Below are 27,331 nucleotides of genomic sequence, written 5' to 3'. Positions count from 1 at the left end.
TCTTCTAAAAGAGTTCTGGTTTGTTGTTTACATGTAGGTGTTCAGTCCAGCTAGAATTTATTTTTGTCTTTGGCATGGAGTGGAGATATATGTTTATTTTTTACAATATGGGTAGTATGTTATCTCAGCACAAATTGTGACTGGTTAATCCTTCCCCCATGAAAATGCCCTCTTTTTCATAATACCAAATTCCTATATGTACCAGAGTCAGTTTATGGACTCTTTTCTGTTCATCAGTCTGTTTGTCTCTCCTTATGCCACTGCTTTGATTACTAAAACTCTATAGTAAATTTAAGGACTTACAAGTTTTTATTTGACATTATCCCAGTGTTTCTAAACTCAAGATTTATGGCAAAAGCTTAAGTAACATTTCAACATGTTTGTAAATTTGCTTCCCTTTTATTAGAATTTTAGAAATAGATGAAAACTTCAAGATTACTTAAGTCAACCCTTTTATTTTATATAGAGAGAAAGTTGTAGAGAAGTTAAGCTACTAATTAGGATTAGGTCACAGGACTAGTTAGAACTCGGTATTATTGCCACCATACCAGCAAATCCAAATGTAATGCCCATCAGTAAGTAGCAGTGCTTTGGAGGAGTCTCTGACCCCAGGTATTTAATGTTCCTCACTTTTCTCATTTTGTTTGAACCTAATTATATTTCCTTATATTCTGTTCAAAAAAGGATAGATAATGGCTGTGAAACTTCTCTTGTGATATGTTCTTTTTTTTAGACTTTATTCATTTAGAACATATAAGAGACAAATTCTGTTTCTTGCTCTAAAATAATTTTATGCCAGTTGTTTGAATTCTGTTACTCAATTTTACTGTCTCTTCTATGAACCCTCCTTATTTCATGAGTTGTGTTAATGAGAAAAATTATAGTATCTACCAAATAATTTGGTTATATTATGATTCTGTCAGGTACTTTTGAAGGTACACTACAATTCTGAGGTACCATTTAGTCAGATATACCAGAGTAGTTATTTACTAAATCAAGTGAACTTAAATGCATGAATACTACAATCTTTAACCCTTGTTTTATAGGACAGTCTCTTTACTTCTCTTCCTTTACCCTCCTCCACTGGAAATATGAATTTCTATGTATGCAATATGGATGCTTTAGACAATTTTCTCTTTATTTCTGTTACCAGTTGTTATTTTGTTATCAATTACTTATCTCATGATATTTTGATAACTGTCTTCCGTGTAGAGCTGCTTTGAAGATTCTGTATATAGACATTACCTGAAGTCTGTTCTGTGGAACGCTGATTTCTCAGGAGGACCCCCAAAAATGTTTTCTGTTGCAAATAAGTTTGGGAGATACATGCTCTATCTCTATTTTGAAAAATTCAAAATGATAGTAGAATGTTAAATATACTGATAAAATTTGCTGGTGAAGAAGTTGGTTAATGCTGTTTTACTAATTTCCCCAAATTAGTTTAATTTTATTTGCCTGGAAATCTGTTTAATTTATGGAGTAACTCTAATTAATATCCTATAAAACTAGTATTCTGTAGGACACATTTTGATAAATACTGTATAAACCATAGTGAGTTGTAGATCTATAATCTTTAAATATTTAGAATAATAAGTATATTTCCTTCTTTTTATTTCTTAAGTCACATTATCTTTATAATTTGTTTTCTTCCTTTACAGTGTGGCTCATCCCCTGTCACCCAATCATTCCCTTCCTCCAAGCCAAATGTTTTTATTCATTTAGCTGATCTTTATTGAGCCCCTAGAGAGCACATGTTAGAAATACAGAGATGAATAAGGTGAAGTTCTGGCCTCAAAGACCTAACACACTGATTTAATAGAGCAGAGGAGCCACCTATAGGGGATAGCCCCTCACATCTTTGTGCAGCTGTAGAGATCCATGATCAGCACTTCGCATTTACTTATTTAGTAGCATGAGAAAAATGTTCTCAGTGTATGGTTTTATGAAGACTTTATTCATTGAATTTAAGATACCAGAGATTGTAAGGCACAGCATTACTTTATGTACCACAATGAAAGAAAAAATGTTGCCAAATATAATTTAAAGTTGAATCCGGATTTCAGAGAAGTAGAATGTATGCATTACATATACTAATAAATGTTTGTTAACTATTAACCTTAGATGTGTTTCGTTTTATGTATTTCTACATTAATTGAATCAAGTGCAACAAATGCTTATTGAATGACTATCATTTAATAAGGCCAGTGGATAATAGAATAATGAATAAGATATGGTCTCTGCTCTTAAGGAACTACAGAGGAAGGCAGATGTGTCCAGACCTTGCTAAAATAAAACTAAGTTTCTTAAAGCAATTTAATTAAATCACACTAGCTATAATTAACAAATATGTTTAAGCTAATGCTAAATTAATGACAGCTGATGGCTTTGTAAAAGTTAAAAATATTATAGATTGGAGAAATAGTCTCAAGACATGGTGAGAATTGTGAACTTTAGGACTTCGTCTCAGTCTAAGCAAAGCTCCAGTAATGTCTTAATTTAAAATAGCTCCAGGAGGGCTTCCCTGGTGGTGCAGTGGTTGAGAGTCTGCCTGCCGATGCAGGGGACACGGGTTCGTGCCCCCCTATCCAGGAAGATCCCACATGCCGCGGAGCAGCTGGGCCCGTGAGCCATGGCCACAGAGCCTGCGTGTCCAGAGCCTGTGCTCCACAACAGGAGAGGCCACAACAGTAAGAGGCCCGCGTACTGCATTAAAAAAAAAAAAAAAAAAGCTCCAGGAGATCAACTCGGTGCTTTGTGACCAGCTAGAAGGGTGGGATAGGGAGAGTGGGAGGGAGACAAAAGAGGGAGGAGATATGGGGATATATGTATTGTATAACTGATTCACTTTGTTATAAAGCAGAAACTAACACACCATTGTAAAGCAATTATACTCCAAAAAAATGTTAAAAAATAAAATTGTTTCAGGCAATTTGACAGTATGTATCAGAAGCATCAAAACTGTCTTTAACTTAAGTTGTATGCTAATAAAACTTTAACTTGTATCCTAATTTAAAAAATTGGTAATTTACATAAATATTTATCTACTGCCACTAAAAGAACCCTATACTTTAAAAGAATATTTAATGATACAAGAAAATGTTTATCGTATATTGTTAAGTAGAAAGGCAATTTACATAAACATTGTATGATACAATCCTAACTTTGGTTAAAATAATAAAAGATTGACTTAATAGATACCAAAGTATTAATAATACCTTAACAATCTTAGATTGCTAGAGTTTATAGTGATAGTTATTTTCTTCTGTCGTTCCCAGATTTTGTAGAATGAGCATGTATTACTTTTGTAATCGGGGAAAAAAACAGTATATATATTGTTTTCAGTTTTTTGTCAAACCTCTTTCCGAATACCCTCACCCTAATCTCTCAGCTAGCACAGTAAAATATTATGGATTTATATATAATGTAAGTATAAGAAGTTGTTAGCAGTATTCATATACATAAGAATAATATTATTAATGATTGAACTTATCAGTGCAAATGCCTTTGGCCGTGCCTTTTGATTTTGCTGTGCTACAACCCTTGTATACCTTTCAATGGAATGTAGTTTGCGGCAATAGGAAGTTTTTAGTTCAAGGACGAAAGGAGGCTGAGTCTGTCTTAGCTAAGGCTCATCTGAGCTGGACTGGCAAACTTGGCTGGTTACCATGATGAAAGCAGCATTGGAGGGTCAACCCCAATTTTTGTGGGATACCAGATTAGTAGTAGTTTAGAGCAAGTTCAAAGGCCCACATTGGTTAGGCATTGCATTTATTTCCCCTCAGACTATGCCCTCTTCCTCTTTCTACCTCCATGTCTAGCACAAAGTCTGGCACATGTTAGGCACTCAGCAAATAGTATTGGAATTGAAGTGGGATGAAAACTGAAAATTATGCAGATTCCTAACATTAGCTTTACTGAAAAGTCATCTCAATCTTAAATGAAGTGAGTTATGCTGACACAGTCACAGGTGTAGTCTCTATTTGGATGCAAGAGAAGTTCTTAGGAACAATAAAGATATCTCATGTTTAGCCATCATAATAGGGTCTTCTCTATGCCTCTTGTAGTTTGGCTGCTAGTGGTACATTGGGAGGCCCTCAACACTTTCAGCATTTGGCACAGCTAGCTAGAAGTAAAGGATGAACATTGGAAACTAATGAAGAATTGGAAGCTATAAGAGGAAGGTCATACAAATTTTCATAGGTGCATTTTAAGTAAAATGTATTTTAATTATCTTAACTAAGCTTCTGCCTCAGCTAGGCAGGAAAATCTGGTTTGTCCTTTTTCCCTCTGTGCTATTCAACAACATATGCTATTTCTCATGTTAAGACCTTAACAGCTGTGCCAACAAGTCCGGTTTGAAAAAAAGTAAGGGCTTAATGGTGTCTCTTTACAGATCAGCCTGTCAACAACTCTGTCCATCAGTACATTACTGCAGCCCTTTAGAACAGTTGTTCACTTCAGACATACATGTCAAAAGTTGGTGTGGTTAAGATACTGCAGCTTGCTAATAGGAATAAGAATTGGAATTATAAATATGGAGCTCTGGATGCTAAGGAGACAAACATAGGTGTGTTGCTTTTTGAAAGAATAACTCAGGCACTACTGTTAGTGACTAGAGACCCCTTTTGTCTGAATGGCATAGGCATCGTCCTTTTACTTCACATTGAGATGACTTGTCACTAGGATTTATCTTAGAACTCTGCATGGCTTTTAGGCCTTTAATTCATTTCAGTTTAGCAAGCATTTATTAGGTATTGAATTAGGTGCTAAAGTTATAAAGATGAATGAGACTTGATCCCTGCCCTCAAGGCTTTCAGTTTAATGGGGAGGACATGAACAGATTATTTCAATATAATATATTAAGTATATAGGTATGCAAAGGGAAAGCTTCATGGACAGATTAACTGATAAACTGTGTGTTGCATAATGGGTAAGAATACTGTAGGAAGAGAATACAATATGAACACTAGAAATGTGTTCACTCAGTATAGGCAGGCAGGAGAAAAGAATTAGATTGATAGAGAACGGGTCATCAAGGCCCTGAGAACATGCTTGATCTTTATCCTGAAGGCAGTGAGGAGTCACTGAAGAGTTTTAAGCATTGAAGTGACATGGCTGGATTGTAATTTTAGGTAGATCACTCTAGAGGCGGAGAAGAGTATAGTTTTAGTGGGACACGATCAGTGTCAGGGAAATCACTTTAGAAGGCCATTGTAGTAGTCCAGGCAAAAAATGATGAGGGCCTAGGCTAGGGCACCTAGATAGTGGTGGTAAGGATGAGACAGTATAGGTGATTCAAGAAGTGTTTTAGGTGTTGAAATCCTCAGGACTTGAGGGTTGAGGAGTAGGGGGATGATGCTATTAAGTGAGATTAAAAATCTAAGAAGAAGGGCTTCCCTGGTGGCGCAGTGGTTGAGAGTCCGCCTGCCGATGCAGGGGCACGGGTTCGTGCCCCGGTCCGGGAACATCCCACATGCTGTGGAGCGGCTGGGCCCGTGCGCCGTGGCTGCTGAGCCTGGGCGTCTGGAGCCTGTGCTCCACAACGGGAGAGGCCACAACAGTGAGAGGCCCATGTACCGCAAAAAAAAAAAAAAAAAAAAAAAATCTAAGAAGAAAAAGAGTTTTTAGGGGAATGATGATATATTAAGTTTCAGATATGAGTTTGAGGTGCCTCTGGGACATCTGAGTGGATGTGAACTTTTAAAATTCAGAGAAATGGTGGTCAGTACTTGATAAGAAATAAATTATCATCTTGAGTAGATAAAAAGCAAATATATTAGGGCAACCCCCAATGTAATATTGTCGCTTGAGGAGGGCTGTGTGTAAAGAAGGCTTTAGGTATAAAAATTGGGTTTGTACAGCAGCAGTGTAAAGTTACTATAAGTAAGTTCAATATTGTGGGGAATGGATCATTCTACTTTGTGAAAAGTCATCTTATATACCATTTATAGACTACTGTTTGGAAACTTCATAGTATGGCATGATATTAGAACAGTACTGGATATAGTGTAGGTTTTGATAGTTCAAAAGGGACTTTTGGATTTTGTTGTTTCTCAGTATCATTATGGACATCAATGATTATACTAACAAAATTTTGGACGTGATATTCAACGTATAAAGATTCTTAGATATCAGTAAGATTTGCCGAGTGCTAACTATGAGTCAAGCTCTATGCTAAGAACTTTGTATTGATTCATCACATATAATTCTCTGAAATACGTATATAGACTTATTATTCCCATTTTATAGGTAGGGGAAAACCATGGAAAGTTTAAGAAACTTGCCTTAGATCACACAGGATTCACCCCCAAGGAGTCTTGCTGCAGAGCCCACCTCTTAGCCGCTATGCTATACTGCCTTATCAAACACTACAGGTTACAAGTACCTTTGCTCATCTGGGAGAATAGAAATGCATTATATAAACAAAAGTCCCTGTAAAGGTAAAATTTCTAGAAATGTAAAGCGGTAAGAACTTCAGAAATAGTTTAATGTCAAGAATGTGGTATGTGTGTGTGGAGAGAGAGAGAGAGAGAGAGGAATTACATTGCTAATTAGGAGGAATGAAAACCTGACATGTCAGAAAAATTTGGGAAACAGAAGTACAGGAAGTTGAATTATTACAGGGAGGGAAGGGAAGAATTTATGTCAGAGATTAATATATATATAAAGGCTAAGTTATAAGGAAACTGAAACTCCGAGAAAAGAATGATAAAGAGTTTATCACTTCTACTTCTACCACTGTATATTTACATAATACTTTATATTTTCCAAAGCTAAGAGAAAGGAAGTAACAACTAAGATTATATGCTATGTAAGTGTCAGAAACAGGAAAGAACCCAGGTCTTACAACTCAATCCAGAGCTCTTTCCATTACGTCATATTCCTTAGTAGAACCATGCAGATTCAGTCCTCAGATCCATAAAAATGGAGGGGGAAATGCCTCAGCAAAGAATTAGTCATCATCGCTAAATCCAAGAGAGTAGCAATAGCAACAGGGATGCAATGGTAAAGAATGAACCAGTAATGCTATAATCGAAGAGATTGCCAAGCTTCTAGAATCTGATAAATCTTTCCTGTTGATTGATGTATATGACAGGAAAGTCACCAAAAGAAAAGTACTTAGGTATATGAATAATTGTTTTTCTTTCTATTCTTTTTTTTTTTTTTTTTTTTTTCGGTACGCGGGCCTCTCACTGCCATGGTCTCTCCCGTCGCGGAGCACAGGCCCCGAATGCACAGGCTCAGCGGTATGCGGGATCTTCCCGGACCGGGGCACGAGCCCGTGTCCCCTGCATGGGCACGCGGACCCCCAACCACTGCGCCACCAGGGAAGCCCTTTCTTTCTATTCTTAAGAATCTGCTGTTGGTGGTTACCCTCAGAGAGGGGAAAGCAGTAGATGTGGTTGGGAGTCAACGGTCTAGGAGTAGAAAAGTTATTACTTTTTATTTTGTGCTTCTCTGTGCTGTTTAAGTTTTGTTACCTGTGGGTATACTACTTTTTAAAAAAACATGTTAATAGGAGTTTCTGTATAATTGGATTATGGGCCACTTAAAAAAAATTGTTTCATTAAATATTACATAGTACATAAACCGTGCTAACAAACTTTATCCCAAGAGTTACCAAGTAGATTGACATTGACATTCAGAGTGAATTTTCCACAGATCCACGTAGAAACAATATTTTTTTTAAAAACTTTTCTTTTTTAAAAAATTCTTATTTATTTTTTGGCTGCGTCGTGTCTTCATTGCTGCATGTGGGTTTTCTCTAGTTGCTGCACACAGGGGCTACTCTTCGTTGTGGTGTGCGGGCTTCTCATTGCGGTGGCTTCTCTTGCTGCGGAGCACGGGCTCTAGGCGCCCGGGCTTCAGTAGTTGCAGCACGTGGGCTCAGTAATTGCGGCATGTGGGCCCTAGAGTGCGTGGGCTTCAGTAGTTGTGGCGCACGGGCTTAGTTGCTCCGCGGCATGCAGGATTTTCCCGGACCAGGGATCGAAACCGTGTCCCCTGCATTGGCAGGCGGATTCTTAACCATTGTGCCACCAGGGAAGTCCCGAAACAAAATTTTTATAACATGGTTGGAACAGCAGTGGCACTATAAAACCATTATTCTCTTGTTTCTATGGGAAAGTGAATATTAAATTGTAGGTAGGGATGTGGGAAACTTTACTTTCTGCAGTCTTAGAAAAATCCCTATACTCATGTATATACATATATGTATGCATTTGCTCCTGAGATAGGAAGTAGCTTTCCTGAGTGAAAGAGGTACTGTGGCAGGGAGTGGCAAGAGTGGGATTCAAATTAGAACTCTTTTATCAATTGCTCTAGACAGATTGTGCTGTGAGAGGGATTTTGAGGACCTTCATCTACTAAAAGTAGGGAGAAGCCAGCAGTTTGGCTGTATAACTAGTTTATATGTAAGTCACACATTTGAATTAGGGAACTCCTCACAGTGATCAATTGGTGCTTACTCTCACTCTAAAGCCATTTTAGTCCTTTAACCACCTGTTTGGATGATATGCTTGCTATTCAATGAAATTGCAGTTTTCTAAGTTCCCAGAGCAATTATGGTGTGTAATTTGTGCAGTGTTTTATACTACCCTTGGAAAAGATGGAAAGTGCATGTCTGAACAAGAAATACGCTCCTTTACTGGAAAATTATAAAAGTGCTAAAGGAATTTTTTTTCACGGCGGCATTGTTAGGAAGGGATCAATTTTTCTTAGAAAGGGCCAGGGTATTCTGGATATAATGAAAATATTAAGATAGTATGTTTGTGGCCTGTGAGTGAAAGAAAGAACACCAAGTGTTGGACTGGGACTGTAAATCATCATCTTTGGCAGGAGCAAAGTTTGCTCTTCCTCCTGTTGTGTCTGGACTGTTACCAGGGCCTGTGGTGAATTTTGCAATCTAGTTCTCAAAGTCCCAGTGAACACTGAAGCATTTACATGCACTCTGGGGTACAACTTGTCTGATCTCACTTGTTGGTTGTTTTGTTTGTTTGATTTATATTTTTTTATGGATGAGATTTTTTATATTTAGAGTGAATAATTTAAAATGTTTAATGTGATGGGAAGGAAAAGGATTTTTAGAATTTTAAATAGTCTTTATTTTGTAGTTCTTACTTTTAAAAACAAATCAACACCTATATGAAATTATGTATGAAGTACCTTTGAGAGCCAGAAAATAGCCACTCCACCCCAAAGTTTCTGGGCAGGCATACATTCCATTTACTGCATTTTAGTGATTCTAAGACATTTTTTTCACATTTAAAAACACTTCTAAAATAGGGATACATCTTGTAATCATTATTGGCCTGGATTGAAATCAGATTACTTCAGAAAGGACTTGCATTTGCCTCTAGCAGTCATTTGCACTACTACCTGAGACCATTTTAAATTAAATTCTCTGTTTGAGATTTATATTTTTTTTGTTCTGTTTTTTTATTTTTACCCCACTGGTAGTGTGAATTCAGACTGTAAAGCTGTGTAAGAATTGTCTTTTGGATAAAATTCCCTCTACCTGGTGCCCAGTACTTGAAAGGTAGAGGCATTCAAGTTTTCTTGCTGTCTCTTTCTGCTTTGTGGGTTTAGTTGCCATTTATTCTACACAGTATTTGTGGCCCTTCTGTTGTTCCAGCTTTACATGAGAGGTCTCCTATTTTTCTCTTCTTGTGGTATGTGAAAGAATAGTGCATCTTACAATAGGTGGTGACTTACATTTGATAAAAGATCCATCAGATGCTTGCTTAGGCTCTACTATACTTCTTCAGAGCTTGTTTACTCGCACTGTAGGCACAGTTGTAATAAACTCAGTGTCATTGTTACACATTTCTTTGCTCATTCCTCATCAGTGATCTTCAAACTTTTTTGCATAAGAATCAATTGGGGAGTGAAAATTATATATTTCTGTGCCTTATGCTCAGAGATTATGTTTCCGTGATCCTGGGTGATGCCCAGGAATCTTCACTTTTATTAAATATCGTCAAGGTATTCATACCTAAGTGATTGAAGAACGATACTTAGAGAAAAACTGCATACTCTATATCTAAGTGAATATTCATGACTTCAGCTGCCATCTATATATACTGATGGTTTTCAAATCCTTATCTTTAGTCTAAACCATTCTTCTTGGATGCCAGACTCATCTATACAACTGACATGTCTCTATTAAAGACAGAATACACTCTGATCTGGGGTACATGGGCTCAAGTCCCAGCTCAGCCACTTATATAACTCTGTGACCTTTGGCAAAGTTACTTAACTTCTCAGTTGCCTCATGTAAAATGAAATTAATATAAATACCTCATAGGGTTGCCTAGACGATTCTGTGGATCAATACATGTAAATTTCTTTGACAGTGCCTGGCACTAAGCTCAATATAAGTGGTAGCTGTTTTTATGTTGTTATTGTCCCACAAGTATGTCAAGCATGTCTAAAATGAACCTTTTTTTAATCACCTCGACACCCCTCAAAATCTGTTTTCTGCTTTGACTAGAGCTATATTTAATTTCGCCCTATCATTAATTTTCCTCATCCCAGTCATACATTCTGGGAATTCAGTATCCTAATTATCTCTAATTTGTCCCCTTCTTTTCATCCCCATTTCTGTTGCTTTGGTTTGGATCTTGATTGCCTCACATAGCATTCTGGAATAGTCTTCTGTCTGGACTTCTAACCTCTGCTTGTTTTTCTCCATTCTAACTCACAGAAATCTTTATCAAAGGCAATGTGATACTGCTACTCCTCTGCTGGGTGGCTCTTATTGCCTGCGGGATAAAATCCAAACACCTGTGCCTGGCTTACAAGCCTCCTCAGATCTGGTTTCTGCCTCCTCTTCTGCAACACTCAGGCACATTTGCAATCTTCCAGCTTTGTACATTTCTTGTAGTAGCTTGCCCAAAACACCACATCCTCTCTAGCTCTTATAACTTTGCATAAATTAGCAATATAGCATGGTGGTTAAAAGTGTGAGCTTTAGAGCCAAACTGCCTTGAGTCAAAAGTGTGAGGTTTTGAGCCAAGTTCTGACTTTGCCACTTTAGTTGTGTTGGGCAAAACACAGTTTTTCTGTGCCACAGTTTACTCATCTTTATAATTGGAATAATTGTGTGTTATAGAGTTGTTCTGTGGATTTTAGTAAATTAATTCACATAATAAGCATTCAATAAATGTGAGGTATCCCTAGTTTTATTATTACCATGCTATTTCTTTTGCTTATACACTTGATCTTTTTCTCTACCCATTCCCTCACTTTCTTTTGACTGTCAAATCCTACTCATTCATCCTTTGTTTTTCAGTTTAAGAACTAGCTCCTCCAGGAGGCCATCTCTGAAACCCCCAGACTTGTTTAGATGCCCGTCCTCTGGGTTCCCATAGCACCCTTTTTAGTATAATTAAGCTATGAACATTTTAAGGGCTGCCAAGGACTATGTTTTACATCTTTGAGTGGCTAATGAATAAAGTGTGATTGTTTTATTGTTTCTTACTTGTTTTAGGTTGGGAAAGCAATTAGAAAGGGGAGGGATATATTCTACTAGAGTCAAGTAGACAGTTCATAAGCAGGCAGGAAGAGAAGAGATAGCAAGAGGTGAAAAGACAGAAAACAAAATCTGTAACAGTCTGGAACTTTCCAGTGAAAGGGCAAACAATCCAACAAATATCAGTGTGGTTCTCTAAGTATCATTGTGCATAATTAAAATTCTATTGTGATATCCTTAAGGTTAAATTGTGTTGAGTATACTCTATCTAAAATGAAGAAAAGTAGGTTAAGCATTTTAGAAATATTTCTTTTAAAACTAGTTGAAATAAATTTTGGCAATTAAATAGGTAAGCTTTAGTTATTTATCATTGTCCAACAGCTCATTGCCCCTTGGGCTGCCTGACTAATCAGTACTCCCATAATTAATTCTGATTATTGTGTGTGCTCTATCTGTGGGAGAAAAAAAAATAGTAAAGGCCAAGGAGGATTTGTAGCAACTAATTTGAGTATTGTTAACTTTAAAATTCATTATTTGTTGACTCAATTTCTAAATTCTTTCTACATGTAATAAGTTTGTCATCAACCATTCTAAAGGGTGTTGACCCAAAACAGACTGCCAGATATTTCTCCAGCAAAAATGGGTTTATTTGGGATCAGCAGAAAATTACAATTTGGAATCTGCAACTGTGGTGAGCCCTGTGCAAATCCCTGCAGGGCAAGGGAAGGTGAACTCTTTTATAGAGGGGAAAAGGAAGTTGGGAGAGCTATAGTAAACAAAGAGTCTATGGCTTTTCATTGGCTGAATCCTTGCCAGGAAAGAAGAGTATTTCTTCTACCTGCTGGACTCAGCTATGTCGCAGGGCATGAGAGCTCCCCCTTCTGATCTCTCTACTCTATTTAATTGAGGTTTCTGTTTATTAATTTTTTACAAGAGAAATGGTTAGAAACACAATATACACTGTATGCAAAAGTATATACCAAGGTATAATATGTGATTTTTTTAAACTTAGGATAGTATTTATGGAATTGTTGGGTTTAACTATGACAAACATTAGTGTAAGAAGGTAGGGAAAAGTTGTTGACATATCAAATTAGTTTCAGGGGATTCATTTTACAAGTATTTTTTGGATTAGGCCCTGAGGATACAATGCCCCTTTGCAGAGCAAAGCAATTTAGATTGTAGAAGCTTACAGAAGAAATAAACATAATTGTCCTCCCTGAGTTTATGTTGATATAAGAGGCATAAGACCCTTAAAAATGAAAAGATATAAGTGCTTCTACAAATATCAATATAAGCCATTGATATTCTACATCTTCACCATTTTCTACCTCTGTAGAAATCTAATTAAAAGGAAACTATTTTAGTAAGTTTTTGTTTCTTATTATAAAACTAATATGTATTTATGTAGAGAATGTATAAGGTAGAAGTAAGAAAATAAAAATCTATTGTCCATCTAGTAACATTTAATATATTTACAATTATTATTTATTGTATATAATATATTATAATAAATATTATTTAATACATATATAGTCTTTTATGCTTATCTTTGTCCTTTTTAAAAATTGAGCTATAGTTATATAATTGTATATCCTTTATTCACTTTATATTGAATCAGGAACACTTTCTCTGGACTGAATATTCAAGATAAAGTACAGGTAAAGATGATGGAGAGTCTAATCATTTAAATAATCTCAGACATTTTTAAGTTTTCAACTTATTTATATTCAAGTTCAGTAAGGAAAAATTTAATTTTCTGATTATTAGATAAAATGTTCATAAGTCTTAAATCCACAAATTAATATGTTTGCTGGAAATCAGGTAGCTCTTACAGCATAGCATTGAGAATTAACTGTACACGTAACAATTAGATGCTGTATTATAATTTATAAAATATTTGTAAAAGATTATACAAAGATTGCTTTGTACTCTTTAAAAAACAAGGTATTTTACTCATGTAATCATATTTCTTCTATTCAGACTCATTTAGGATAATGAGATTGAAGAATGGTCAATAAAATTTTAATAATTATGAAATAAGCAAACCAATTTTATTGGGTATACTGCTAGCTAACTCACCCCCTGTGTTTTTTTCTCCCTTTTCATTGTCTCTTGTTTGTCTTTTTTCAACAGTGAGATTGCAAACTATTTGACTGCAGAAGCTATGCCCTGTGTGTTTATTTCTACAGGGCATAGCATATTAGATGTAGACACTAAAGAATTACTTGTTGTTCTTACTTTGACTTTGTCTGTGGGCACCTCAGATTCAACTATATCTAAAACAGAGTTCGTTGTTTTCCATCAGACTTGTATCTCCTTTTATATTATTTCTTATTTCTGTTAATGCCACCACCATCTCTTTACTTGCCCAAGTGAAATTTTGAAGTGTGGTTTTGATTCTTTCCTCTCCCCCATTTCACATATCTAGTTGGTTCCTAAGTCCTTTTGATTGTATCTTCTAAGAATCTTTCATGTTGATCTCATTTACTACAGTCTTAGTTCAGGCCTTATATTTTTTCTCATCTTAATTACTTCAGTAACCTCTTAAATTGTCTCTCTGCCTGTAATTTCTTCTCCCTCCAATCTACCTCAGGGCCATCTGAATAAACTCAGAATACAAACCTGATCATGTTATTCCCCTTTATATCCTTTATTAGCTCCCTATTGCCTGATCCTATAAAATACGAACTACTTGTGTGATACACCAAATCCTTTGTGGTTTGCCCCTCATATACCTTTTTAGCCATCTCTTATTGCCAACATTTACTCACTATGCTCTAGCCAAATTCACTAGGACCTGCCATGTCCCTCAATGATTATACTTCTATCTCTTAATTATGTTTTTCCAAATTTTGTGTTTCTGTTAAGCCTTTTATTGTTTGCTTGTTTTGATCTCTGTCTTTCACATCTTTCTTCAATGTCGTAAGCCTTTGTTAAACAACTTATATTTAAGAGTGGAGCACTAAAAAACTGATTGGAAATTCCAAATCCATCCAATCCATTCACTTTACTGTCTTTAGTATCTTTGTTAACTTGGGCTAGTCATATTCCCTTGATAAGGATCTTCCCGTCTCCACTTGGATATGTAGACTGCCAGTATTCTGTGTACTGAATCTTCCTCCTTTCAGTCTGGTTCCCCACCCTCACCTGTGCTGAGTGTCTCCCAATCCAGAGATACTCTAAAAGTTCCTCTTCATTAAAACAACAACAACAAAAACAAAAACTACTGGTCTTCTTCCCAGACGAGGGGATAAAACAGTCTTTTGGTTGTATGGAGAAGCAAAGGAGATTTGGGCATATAATTTACGTCTAAATTAAACTTTCATCCTATTCTCTAGGTTTCAGCCCTATCTTGACAACTTACAAATTTACTACAGAGGTGTAGCTAATTCATGAGCCATTTTGGAGGTTCTATAGGGTAAACTTAAAAGTCACTTTTATTACTTGAGTTAGGAATCTGCCTTTTTGCATTAGCTAAGTCTGTTATTACTTGTACATCTGTTTTCCATTTTCCAAAGTTATGTTGTTGTCATCTTTTCTGATTTCTTTGTCCTTTCAGGTTTATATCTTTTTTAAAAAGTTTTAATATTATTTTAGTGGGTTTTGAAGAGGAAGCAAAAGTCAGTCTATATGTTCACTCTCCCATATTTACCTAAACTACTCTTTCAAAACTGTTAATAATTCCAAATTATTTCTGGCTTTACTTATCTCTCTGTCAATCAGAATTAGATAATTCCTCTTCTGTGCTCCCATAACACCCTGTGTATGCTTTTGTTATGGAACTTATCCCGTTGAATCATATCTTGTTTTTAACTTGTCTCCCCTGCCACACATCGTTGTACAACAAATCTCCAGAACTTTTTCATCTGACGAAACTGAAATTCTACAACTCCCCATTTACCCCTCCCCTCAGCTACCATTCTGTTTTCTGTTTCTATGAGTTTAACGACTCTAGATACCTCATATAAGTAGAATCATACAGTATTTGTCTTTCTGTGACTGGTTTATTTCACTTAGCATAGTGTCCTCAGTGTTCATCCATGTTTTAGCGTGTGTCAGAATTTCCTTCTCTTTTTAAGGCCAAATAGTATTACATTGTATATATATACATTTTGTTTATCTATTCATTCATTGATGGACGTTTGGGTTGTTTCCACCTTTGGCTATTGTAAATAATGCCATTATGAATATAGGTGTACAAATATCTATTTGAAACCATGCTTTCAATTTTCTTTTGGATATATATACCTAGACGTGTCATCATTTTTTATGACGTTGACATTCTTTAAGAAAACAGTTCCCCCTTTATAAAAAATAGAATGTTTTCCATTTTTGGCCTTTGTGATGTACTGAGATTCAGGTTACACATTCCTGGCCAGAATGCTGCATAAGTGATTGCAAATATTATCTTCTGCTTTTCTTTTGTCTTTCAAATTTTTTCATAATTTCTATATGTTGTAGAATGAATTTTCATGTAGTCTTTGTATCTTTTCCTTTATTTTCCTCCTGCCTTTAAACACAAAATATCTTGCCCCCTTCTAAGATTATTTTAACTATTCACTGTTTTTTTTATAATTTTTAAAGTTAAAAAAATTTTAACTCTGTAGGTTATTTGAAGTTCTGTACTGATGTGTGCTATTATAGAAAGGTTTAACTGGATTTTTTCCCTAGTTTTTCTAACATCATTCATTGAATGAACAACAAATGAATCATTTGTTGAATCCCATGGAAGTATTTATGTGAAGTTCTTAGATTTACTAATTTCTATTGACCAGTCAGTTTTTATATCACTATCTTAACACTTTAGTTATTATATGTTGTAAATAATAGGTTGTAATATCTATTAGAGCATCTGTAAGGCAAATTCCTTAACCTCAAATTATTCTACTCAATTGTAAGAGTACTTTTAAAAGTAATATACATTAAGAATAAAATAAAGTTAGTCCAGCCTTTACTGTGTTTGCTCTTTGGATAAGTTAATCTAGATGCATACACAAAGAAAATCAGATAAAAGAAGCAGAGCTGTTGATCTTTCTCCAGTCTCTCCAAGGAAAAAATCTAAACTTGAAAGAATTACCAGTACGGAAACAGAGAGTCCTCCATTTCAAGAACCCATTGTAGTATCTCTGACTGCTTCCTAAATGCTGTCTCCCTAATAGTCCTATGAGATTACACAAAGATGATGCCACCAGCAGGAGTAGACATTGGTTATTTAAAGGGACCATTTTGGAACAATTACTTCCCTCAAGAACGAGTGAAAATGCTTTGCAGTTAAGTATTTGTGTCCAGCACATTCTTTAGAGGGGATAGTTTCTTTATGCAGTGGCACCTTAGTTGCAGCCAATTAAGGTGTCTTAATTTTATACACCATAGAGGCAATGGATAATTTCCCTGATTGTTTACAAGCTGTCAGGAATGGTTCCAGGCATAATTTGAGTTTTCCTAAGCTTTACCAGGCTATTGATACAATCGAGGCCCACATTTTACAGCCCTTTGCCCCTACTTGTGGGACAGAATACTCCAACAAGAATTTCTGAGGTCTTTTCAATAACCTACAGCTAGACCTCATACCAAACATTCACATTCCTTGGAGGATGGGGCTTAGGCAGCTCTCTGTATTTTCAGAAAACTTCCTCTAGAAAATTCTGTCATACATGCCATGAATATGTCCTTTCCAGCTGCTCTGTCACTCTCTTGCTGTCTCTCTCTGGCTGAACAGTACTACCAATGCAACAGAACTCTTAAAGTGCCAAAACTGTGTTAGTGACCTCTGGCAACTTCCCCCTTCATTGGAATATAACATCTTATACAAAGCAAGGCAGCTAGTGCCTCAGTCTTTTATAGAGATCTTGGTGAAATATTTCTCACTTTTTACTTCCAGCCCTCTCTCTTCCCTACAGCCATGTATAAGTAGATGGGACTAGGTCAGAGACGAATTAAAATGACCACCACCATACTCTACTCAGAATCACTCCTCCTCTCCTCCACCAATTAAGGCTTTGATTTTGGATCAGCGTTTCTGTACATCTGTCATATTCCTTCAGAGTTTTTCTCCTAGGATGCCTCGGTTCTTTATGTAAATAAGCTTTGAGTAGTTTTTAAGCACTTGTTTATAATACAGGGCTAGATTGTAAGGGTTAAGCTGGAACCCCTATTACAGTGAGAACCCCATGGCTTGTTTTCTCTCATTTCTTTACTGTTTCCTTTCTTTTCTTCATATACCAGTAGGTTATTACTCTGCTTATGCCAACTTTCAGATGTGTTTACACATTTAATTTAAATAAACTTTGGTCTAATTTTTAACTTATTGGTATCTTCTGAGTAGTCATTTCATATACACTAAAACCCTTGAATTTTTTTTAATTGGTGCAAAAATTGACTTTGTAAAATAATACTATATTTGGGACAGAGGAAGCAGACAGTCCTCCCAAGGACTTCAGTGTATAGTGACTAATGGCAAAATTTCATTCTTTTCATTATTGGAGAGACTCAACAGGAGCTGAAAACTGAATCAGATTTCTTGAGTAACTCCAAAGTTCTTTGGATAGGTTCAACCACATACCTTTCTCTGAAGATGTACAACCATGTTCAGAACATCTGTACTTTGGGGCCCTGCCTTTACTTTATTGTGAGCCAGCTGTAACTAAATTTGCTCTCTTATTTTTTGAGGGAACAGCAACTTAGATAGATGCAGTCTCCCATGGGGAGCAGACAGTGTCTAAGCAGCAAGAACCCAGAGGGACAGAGACATGGTTAGTAAATGGTAGCTGGTGCTAATAACAAAAGCAAAAATGATCGCCTCCTAAGATCAAAGAGCATCAAGTATTCTAGCAAAGCTTCCTAGGCTCTATAACCTCTAATTTAGACTGATGAGAATGTCCTGGAAGACAACACATCATGACAGTGGCTAAAGTAGAAAATCCTATTGAGTGAAGTTATGTTCCCTGCCATCCCAGGAAATACAATCATGGAAGTATCTTCCTTTGCCCTGTGAATTGGGAAGGTAGTGAAATCACTGAAATTTTACAGTTCTCAAAAATTAAAGTAGGCTAATTATAATTCTACAAAGGAATTCTAAATTTACATTTTAAAGCAAGCTTTTGTTCTAAAAATTGTGCTGGTAAATTGTTTTGTGTATAAACAATTTTCTGTTTCTTTCAGTGTGGTTATGAGTTAATTTATTTAACATTGACTATAATCTATTAAGTAGAATACATTTCTAAAATATTTAAATTACAGAAAGGAAAATAAAATGATTTGGGAACATTTAAAAATTATCTGCTAAGATGGCTAAAAGGGCTCTCCAACAAACATACAAAAAAAGCCCAGAATGACAAGGTAAAGCTATTTTAGATTTTCAGATTTGGAACCCTTCTAAACTACATGATTAGAATGCTAGTGCATTAAGTGGAGTTGTGTCTTATTCAAGGGTTAGACTCAGAAATTGATATATCCAAAATTACCCTTGAAAATCCCTTAGGAGGCCAGTACATTAGAGTCTTAGAGAATCATGTTATGTGGGTGGCTTGTGTTTCAAAGCTGTGTTGTCTTTTAGAATATATACTTTTCTCTCTGAACCCTAGAGTCAAACTCTTTTAGAGGGGTGCTCAGATGATGAACTTGTGATCAACTGAAAAACCAGCAAATTCACACCACGCATGTAACGCTCACTCCAGAGCATATACTCATTGAAAGTCAGGCAGAATTGTCTATACTCTTTATAGAGTAAATAGTCATTTTTCTTTCTTTTACTGCTGAATTTATTATAATTGAATTTGTGATAATTAACTTCGTAAAGACAAAATTCCACAGTATATGATTATGTATTTATTTTAAAGTTTCATCTGAATTTTTGTCTAATGTTTTTGTCATTCACATAGGAAAGAATGATGCTATACTGTGCCATTCCTTTATTGGCACAGTACAGAAGTACAGATAATGGATTTTGAATTAATGCACAGTATAGTAGGAAGCTATCTTAAACCTCCAGAAAGAGTGTTTGTTCCATCAATCGCCCAGAGTGATGAATCATCTCAGACTCACTATTCTGTGAACTTAGAAGTTACCTCTCCTAAAATGCTTCATAGTCCAAATAGCCAAGGTAATGCTAATAAAAAATCTTATTTAACATTAGGGGAATGGTACAAAGTATGTTATACAAAACTTTTCATTTTTATATAGAAAATAAGATGATTGTGTATTTAACTAATCTTAGTAAAACTGCTCATTTTGACTCTGTTTCTTAAAGTTTCTATAAACTTAGGTTACTTAACATTTTTTTATTTTGGCTTCTTCAGCTATAAGATGAAAATTAATATAACCAGCTAGGCACATATTACAGGCTTTTCATTAAAACATCATTAGAAAATAGGAAAATACTCTTTGAAGAATAAAAAGTCAGATTTGGAGACTCCTTCTAATAAACAAGATGATTAGAATACTAACAAATTAAGTAGAATTGTCTTATTCAAGGATTAAATTCAGTAATTTCATATATCTGAAATTACCCTTGAAAATTCTTCATGAATCCAGTACATTGGAGTAACTACAAAATACAAGTATTATAACTTTTAAAATACAAGCTTAGGAGGATCTTAAAATTGAATTAGGAAAACATTTATGACTCCAGGCATACCTACACCATTACAAATTACTTTCTAAGATGATGATAGTCATGTTGTTTTTTAATCTTTTATAATAATGGTTGCCATTATTAAATAGACTGGCTTTGTGGAGCAAAGCAACTGAAGAAATAGTAATCCAAATCAAAAAATAATCTCTAGCAGACATTTTTCTAATTGGATATAAACTATTTGAAAGTTAACTTATAACATTTATTTATATTCCATTTATCTCTAGTTTTTTATAATTTAAAGTTGTAACTGAGAAGAAAATGTAAGACAATATTTGAAAATTTTATAACTCTGAGCTTATCTGAATCATGAAGATATTAATATAGCTGAAAAGAAATCACAGTAGTACATGTGTAACACTTATAATCTTTCAAGCCTGACATCAGTTAAACCACTAGGTTGTAATTTTTTCTTAATGGAAGAAACTATGTTCTATCTCATATGTCCTAATTATTAACATTATATCTTAGACAAAGAAACAATAAATGTTTCTGGTTTGACTGAAACTGAATACATGAAGAACTGAGAAAAACTTTTAACTTTAAACCTAAGTTTCCTTGTTAATTAGTGGGCACTATATTTTAATTTTCTTTATCCATGCTCAGACTCTTATGCCTCCCAACCTTCCTCCCTTTCTCTCCCTCTCTGTCTCTCTGTCTCTGTCTCTCTCTCTCTCTCTCTCCATATACATATATACACACACACACATATATACATATACATATATATATATATCTTTTTGCCTTAATTTGAATATATTTATTTTATTAAATTTAGTGATTATTAGCTTTCTCATATCTCAAATTTAGGAAAGTACTAAATACAATCATAAATATATTGTTTTTGTAAGATATGTTAGAATTTGTCCCTCTTTAAAGTTTTGTCATTTTTCTTTTTTATGAGGAATATAAATTACTTATTTTTTTTGGTTCATTAACAAAAACATACTGCTCACTTTTATATGCTACTATGATTGTTAAGTGTTCAAAAATTCTCACTTAAAATATCAGGCAAATTTTTTTTCAACAGCTCTTATTTTAGCCTTAAAAACTCTTCAGGAAAAGATTCATCGTTTAGAGTTAGAGAGAACACAAGCTGAAGATAACCTGAACATTCTTTCCAGAGAAGCAGCACAGTATAAAAAGGCCTTGGAGTATGAAACAAAGGAGAGAAATCTGGCACATGAGGAACTAATAAAGCAGAAAAAAGGTAAGAACATTCAATAGTTCTCAGAAACAAGTGGTTACCAAAGTTTACAACTTAAAAATAATAAGCCCAGTCTAAGAAGATTTACTCAAATATCTTTGTTCTTATATGCATTCCAAAGTTGAGGGCTTGTTCTCAGACATTTTGGTATTTGCACTAAATGGATATAATTTTGAAGTTACCTCTATTATATCTGTTATCCCAGTTCATAAATTTTTGAGATTAAAAGAAAAATTAGACAAACTGTGTTTAAGAATTATAATATTTTCAGAATACCAACAAAATGCAATATGTTATTAGCCCATAATACAATTGGAATACTTCATATTTTCACTAGTTTTTTTTAAATTAGAAAATATAAAGCAATACTAGTAATTAAACAACATAAAACAATAAAAATTAACTTAAAAAATTATATTTAACTTAAAAGATTAATTGGAAGAAATGGACAGGTAGGTGGAGGCTTCTGTGGAAATTATGAAAAGGACTTCTGGGCATCTGTTTTAGAGATTTAGAACATAAGTTCTTTATATAATTTCACTTAAAAATTGTGGCTTTTTTTTCCTTGTAACACTACATCACCCTCATAAACAAGGTTCAAATTTGTGTTTCAGCTTATAAATAGAATGAAGAAATAGGGAGGGAAAAAAAAAATCCCAAGGTAATTGGACAAAAGTAGAAGAAAGAACTGAGGAAAGTAACGAATTAAAGAATTAGAACGAGGTTGCTTATTATAAATAGAATTAACTGTGCAGTTAGTAGTCGAGAACAGAGGAAAATGGGAATGGTAGAATGCATATACCTGAGTTTCCTGAAAGAGAAGAAATGTATTGTTAGGAAAGAGACTTTAGGTCCTCTATTTTCCAGATGGTGTTGTTTCCCAGGAAGAGCCAGGTTTTTTGTTATCCCACAGGTCACTGACATCCTTCCTTTTCAGAAGTATGCCCTCTGGGTGTTTATGAGGAGACAACGTTAAATTGGTTATATATAATTAATGAGATACACACAAACTTTGGGAGAGTCAATATTTAGAACTAAAGAACTCTTGAACTTTTAGCTGTTGATTGAATTCATAGAATACACTTCTTGTTATAACTCTCTGATCTATGTGATAACTAACTGACTCATTATTACTTTTTCTTTTTCATAGATATAAGTATGCAGTTAAGCTCAGCCCAGTCTCACTGTACCCTTCTAGAGAAACAACTAGAATATACAAAGAGAATGGTTCTCAACGTAGAGCGAGAGAAGAATATGATCCTAGAACAACAGGTGACCATATTTTCTATAGTAATATAATATAATATATATTTTTTGTTGTGTATTTTTTTTTTAACAAAGTGAATCAGTTATACATATACATATGTTCCCATATCTCTTCCCTATTGCATCTCCCTCCCTCGCATCCTCCCTATCCCACCCCTCCAGGAGGTCACAAAGCACCGAGCTGATCTCCCTGTGCTATGCGGCTGCTTCCCACTAGCTATCTATTTTACGTTTGGTAGTGTATATATGTCCATGCCTCTCTCTCGCTTTGTCACAACTTACCCTTCCCCTCCCCATATCCTCAAGTCCATTCTCTAGTAGGTCTGTGTCTTTATTCCTGTCTTACCCCTAGGATCTTCACGCCTTTTTTTGTTTCTTAAATTCCATATATATGTGTTAGCAAACAATATTTCTCTTTCTCTTTCTGACTTACTTCACTCTATGACAGACTCTAAGTCTATCCACCTCATTACAAATAGCTCAATTTCGTTTCTTTTTATGGCTGAGTAATATTCCATTGTATATATGTGCCACATCTTCTTTATCCATTCATCCGATGATGGACACTTAGGTTGTTTCCATCTCCGGGCTATTGTAAATAGAGCTGCAATGAACATTTTGGTACATGACTCTTTTGGAATTATGGTTTTATCAGGGTATATGCCCAAAAGTGGGATTGCTGGGTCATATGGTAGTTCGATTTGTGGTTTTTTAAGGAACCTCCATACTGTTCTCCATAGTGGCTGAACCAATTCACATTCCCACCAGCAGTGCAAGAGCGTTCCCTTTTCTCCACACCCTCTCCAGCATTTATTGTTTCTAGATTTTTTGATGATGGCCATTCTGACTGGTGTGAGATGATATCTCATTGTAGTTTTGATTTGCATCTCTCTAATGATTAATGATGTTGAGCATTCTTTCATGTGTTTGTTGGCAGTCTGTATATCTTCTTTGGAGAAATGTCTGTTTAGGTGTTCTGCCCATTTTTGGATTGGGTTGTTTGTTTTTTTGTTATTGAGCTGCATGAGCTGCTTATAAATTTTGGAGATTAATCCTTTGTCAGTTGCTTAATTTGCAAATATTTTCTCCCATTCTGAGGGCTGTCTTTTCATCTTATTTATGGTTTCCTTTGCTGTGTAAAAGCTTTGAAGTTTCATTAGGTCCCATTTGTTTATTTTTGGTTTTATTTCCATTTCTCTAGGAGGTGGGTCAAAAAGGATCTTGCTGTGATTTATGTCATACACTGTTCTGCCTATGTTTTCCTCTAAGGGTTTGATAGTTTCTGGCCTTACATTTAGGTCTTTAATCCATTTTGAGCTTATTTTTGTGTATGGTGTTAGGGAGTGTTCTAATTTCATTCTTTTACATGTACCTGTCAAGTTTTCCCAGCACCACTTATTGAAGAGGCTGTCCTTTCTCCACTGTACATGCCTGCCTCCTTGATCAAAGATAAGGTGACCATATGTGCGTGGGTTTATCTCTGGGCTTTCTATCCTGTTCCATTGATCTATCTTTTTCTTTTTGAGCCACTACCATATTGTCTTGATTACTGTAGCTTTGTAGTGTAGTCTGAAGTCAGGGAGCCTGATTCTTCCAGCTCCGTTTTTCGTTCTCAAGATTGCTTTGGCTATTCAGGGTCTTTTGTGTTTCCATATAAATTGTGAAAGTTTTTGTTCTAGTTCTGTGAAAAATGCCAGTGGTAGTTTGATAGGGATTGCATTGAATGTGTAGATTGCTTTGGGTAGTATAGTCATTTTCACAATGTTGATTCTTCCAATCCAAGAACATGGTATATCTCTCCATCTGTTTGTATCCTCTTTAATTTCTTTCATCAGTGTCTTATAATTTTCTGCATACAGGTCTTTTGTCTCCTTAGGTAGGTTTATTCCTAGATATTTTATTCTTTTTGTTGCAGTGGTAGATGGGAGTGCTTTCTTGATTTCACTTTCAGATTTTTCATCCTTAGTGTTTAGGAATGCCAGAGATTTCTGTGCATTAATTTTGTATCCTGCTACTTCATGAAATTCATTGATTAGCTCTAGTAGTTTCCTGGTAGCATCTTTAGGATTCTCTATGTATAGTATCATGTCACTTGCAAACAGTGACAGCTTTACTTCTTCTTTTCCGATTTGGATTCCTTTTATTTCCTTTTCTTCTCTGATTGGTGTGGCTAAAACTTCCAAAACTATGTTGAATAAGAGTGGTGAGAGTGGGCAATCTTGTCTTGTTCCTCATCTTAGTGGAAATGCTTTCAGTTTTTCACCGTTGAGGAGATGTTGGCTGTGGGTTTGTCATATATGGCCTTTATTATGTTGAGGAAGGTTCCCTCTATGCCTACTTTCTGCAGGGTTTTTATCGTAAATGGGTGTTGAATTTTGTCGAAAGCTTTCTCTGCATCTGTTGAGATGATCATGTGGTTTTTCTCCTTCAATTTGTTAATATGGTGTATCACGTTGATTGATTTGCGTATATTGAAGAATCCTTGCATTCCTGGAATAAACCCCAGTTGATCATGGTGTATGATTCTTTTAATGTGCTGTTGGATTCTGTTTGCTAGTATTTTGTTGAGGATTTTTGCATCTATGTTCATCAGTGATATTGGCCTGTAGTTTTCTTTCTTTGTGACATCCTTGTCTGGTTTTGGTATCAAGGTGATGGTGGCCTCATAGAATGAGTTTGGGAGTGTTCCTCCCTCTGCTATATTTTGGAAAAGTTTGAGAAGGATCGGTGATAGCTCTTCTCTAAATGTTTGATAGAATTCGCCTGTGAAGCCATCTGGTCCTGGGCTTTTGTTTGTTGGAAGATTTTTAATCACAGTTTCAATTTCAGTGCTTGTGATTGGTCTGTTCATATTTTCTATTTTTTCCTGATTCAGTCTTGGCAGGTTGTGCATTCCTAAGAATTTGTCCGTTTCTTCCAGGTTGTCCATTTTATTGGCATAGAGTTGCTTGTAGTAATCTCTCATGATCTTTTGTATTTCTGCAGTGTCCGTTGTTACTTCTCCTTTTTCATTTCTAATTCTATTGATTTGAGTCTTCTCCCTTTTTTCTTCATGAGTCTGGCTAATGGTTTATCAATTTTGTTTACCTTCTCAAGAAACCAGCTTTTAGTTTTATTGATCTTTGCTATTGTTTCCTTCATTTCTTTTTCATTTATTTCTGATCTGATTTTTATGATTTCTTTCCTTCTGCTAACTTTGGGGTTTTTTTGTTCTTCTTTCTCTAATTGCTTTAGGTACAAGGTTAGGTTGTTTATTCGAGATGTTTCCTGTTTCTTAAGGTAGGATTGTATTGCTATAAACTTCCCTCTTAGAACTGCTTTTGCTGCTTCCCATAGGTTTTGGGTCATCGTGTTTCCATTGTCATTTGTATCTAGGTATTTTTTGATTTCCTCTTTGATTTCTTCAGTGATCACTTTGTTATTAAGTAGTGTATTGTTTAGTCTCCATGTGTTTGTATTTTTTTACAGATCTTTTCCTGTAATTGATATCTAGTCTCATAGAGTTGTGGTCAGAAAAGATACTTGATACAATTTCAATTTTCTTAAATTTACCAAGGCTTGATTTGTGACCCAAGATATGATCTATCCTGGAGAATGTTCCATGAGCACTTGAGAAAAGTGTGTATTCTGTTGTTTTTGGATGGAATGTCCTATAAATATCAATTAAGTCCATCTTATTTAATGTATCATTTAAAGCTTGTGTTTCCTTATTTATTTTCATTTTGGATGATATGTCCATTGGTGAAAGTCGGGTGTTAAAGTCCCCTACTATGAATGTGTTACTGTCAATTTCCCCTTTTATGGCTGTTAGTATTTGCCTTATGTATTGAGGTGCTCCTATGTTGGGTGCATAAATATTTACAACTGTTATATCTTCTTGGATCGATCCCTTGATCATTATGTAGTGTCCTTCTTTGTCTCTTCTGATAGTCTTTATTTTAAAGTCTATTTTGTCTGATATGAGAATTGCTACTCCAGCTTTCTTTTGGTTTCCATTTGCATGGAATATGTTTTTCCATCCCCTTACTTTCAGTCTGTATGTGTCTCTAGGTCTGAAGTGGGTCTCCTGTAGACAGCATATATATGGGTCTTGTTTTTGTATCTATTCAGCCAATCTGTGTCTTTTGGTGGGAGCATTTAGTCCATTTACATTTAAGGTAATTATCGATATGTATGTTCCTATTCCCATTTTCTTAATTGCTTTGGGTTCGTTATAGTAGGTCTTTTCCTTCTCTTGTGTTTCTTGCCTAGAGAAGTTCCTTGAGCATTTGTTGTAAAGCTAGTTTGGTGGTGCTGAACTCTCTCAGCTTTTGCTTGTCTGTAAAGGTTTTAATTTCTCCATCAAATCTGAATGAGATCCTTGCTGGGCAGAGTAATCTTGGTTGCAGGTTTTTCTCCTTCATCACTTTCAATATATCCTGCCACTCCCTTCTGGCTTGCAGAGTTTCTGCTGAAAGATCAGCTGTTAACCCTATGGGGATTCCCTTGTGTGTTATTTGCTGTTTTTCCCTTGCTGCTTTTAATATGTTTTCTTTGTATTTAATTTTTACAGTTTGATTAATATGTGTCTTGGCGTATTTCTCCTTGAATTTATCCTGTATGGGACTCTCTGTGCTTCCTGGACTTGATTAACTATTTCCTTTCCCATATTAGGGAAGTTTTCAACTATAATCTCTTCAAATATTTTCTCAGTCCCTTTCTTTTTCTCTTCTTCTTCTGGACCCCTGTAATTCGAATGTTGGTGCGTTTA

The 27,331-nt window shown here is 35.3% G+C and overlaps 1 protein-coding gene across 5 annotated transcripts in view; it reads left to right on the top strand.

Moving 5' to 3' along the window:
- The window catches only part of CEP57L1 (centrosomal protein 57 like 1), a 107,745-nt gene that overhangs the window by 13,902 nt on the left and 66,512 nt on the right, over window positions 1–27,331 (top strand). For 2 of the 5 annotated variants that reach the window (XM_032651598.1, XM_032651599.1), the window contains exons 2-4: window positions 19,357–19,577; window positions 21,139–21,318; window positions 22,466–22,587. In XM_032651598.1, the coding sequence (XP_032507489.1) occupies window positions 19,415–19,577; window positions 21,139–21,318; window positions 22,466–22,587 (465 nt within the window). In that variant the 5' untranslated portion in view covers window positions 19,357–19,414. Of the gene's footprint in view, window positions 1–19,356; window positions 19,578–21,119; window positions 21,319–22,465; window positions 22,588–27,331 lie in introns of those variants that run through there. The other 3 variants (XM_032651602.1, XM_032651601.1, XM_032651600.1) reach the window with 3 other exon arrangements.

This window comes from Phocoena sinus, chromosome 12, assembly GCF_008692025.1.
Source record: "Phocoena sinus isolate mPhoSin1 chromosome 12, mPhoSin1.pri, whole genome shotgun sequence".
Classification (NCBI taxonomy): domain Eukaryota; kingdom Metazoa; phylum Chordata; class Mammalia; order Artiodactyla; family Phocoenidae; genus Phocoena; species Phocoena sinus.
Note: the sequence above shows the minus strand (reverse complement) of the source record. Positions and strands in the feature narration are given on the sequence as shown.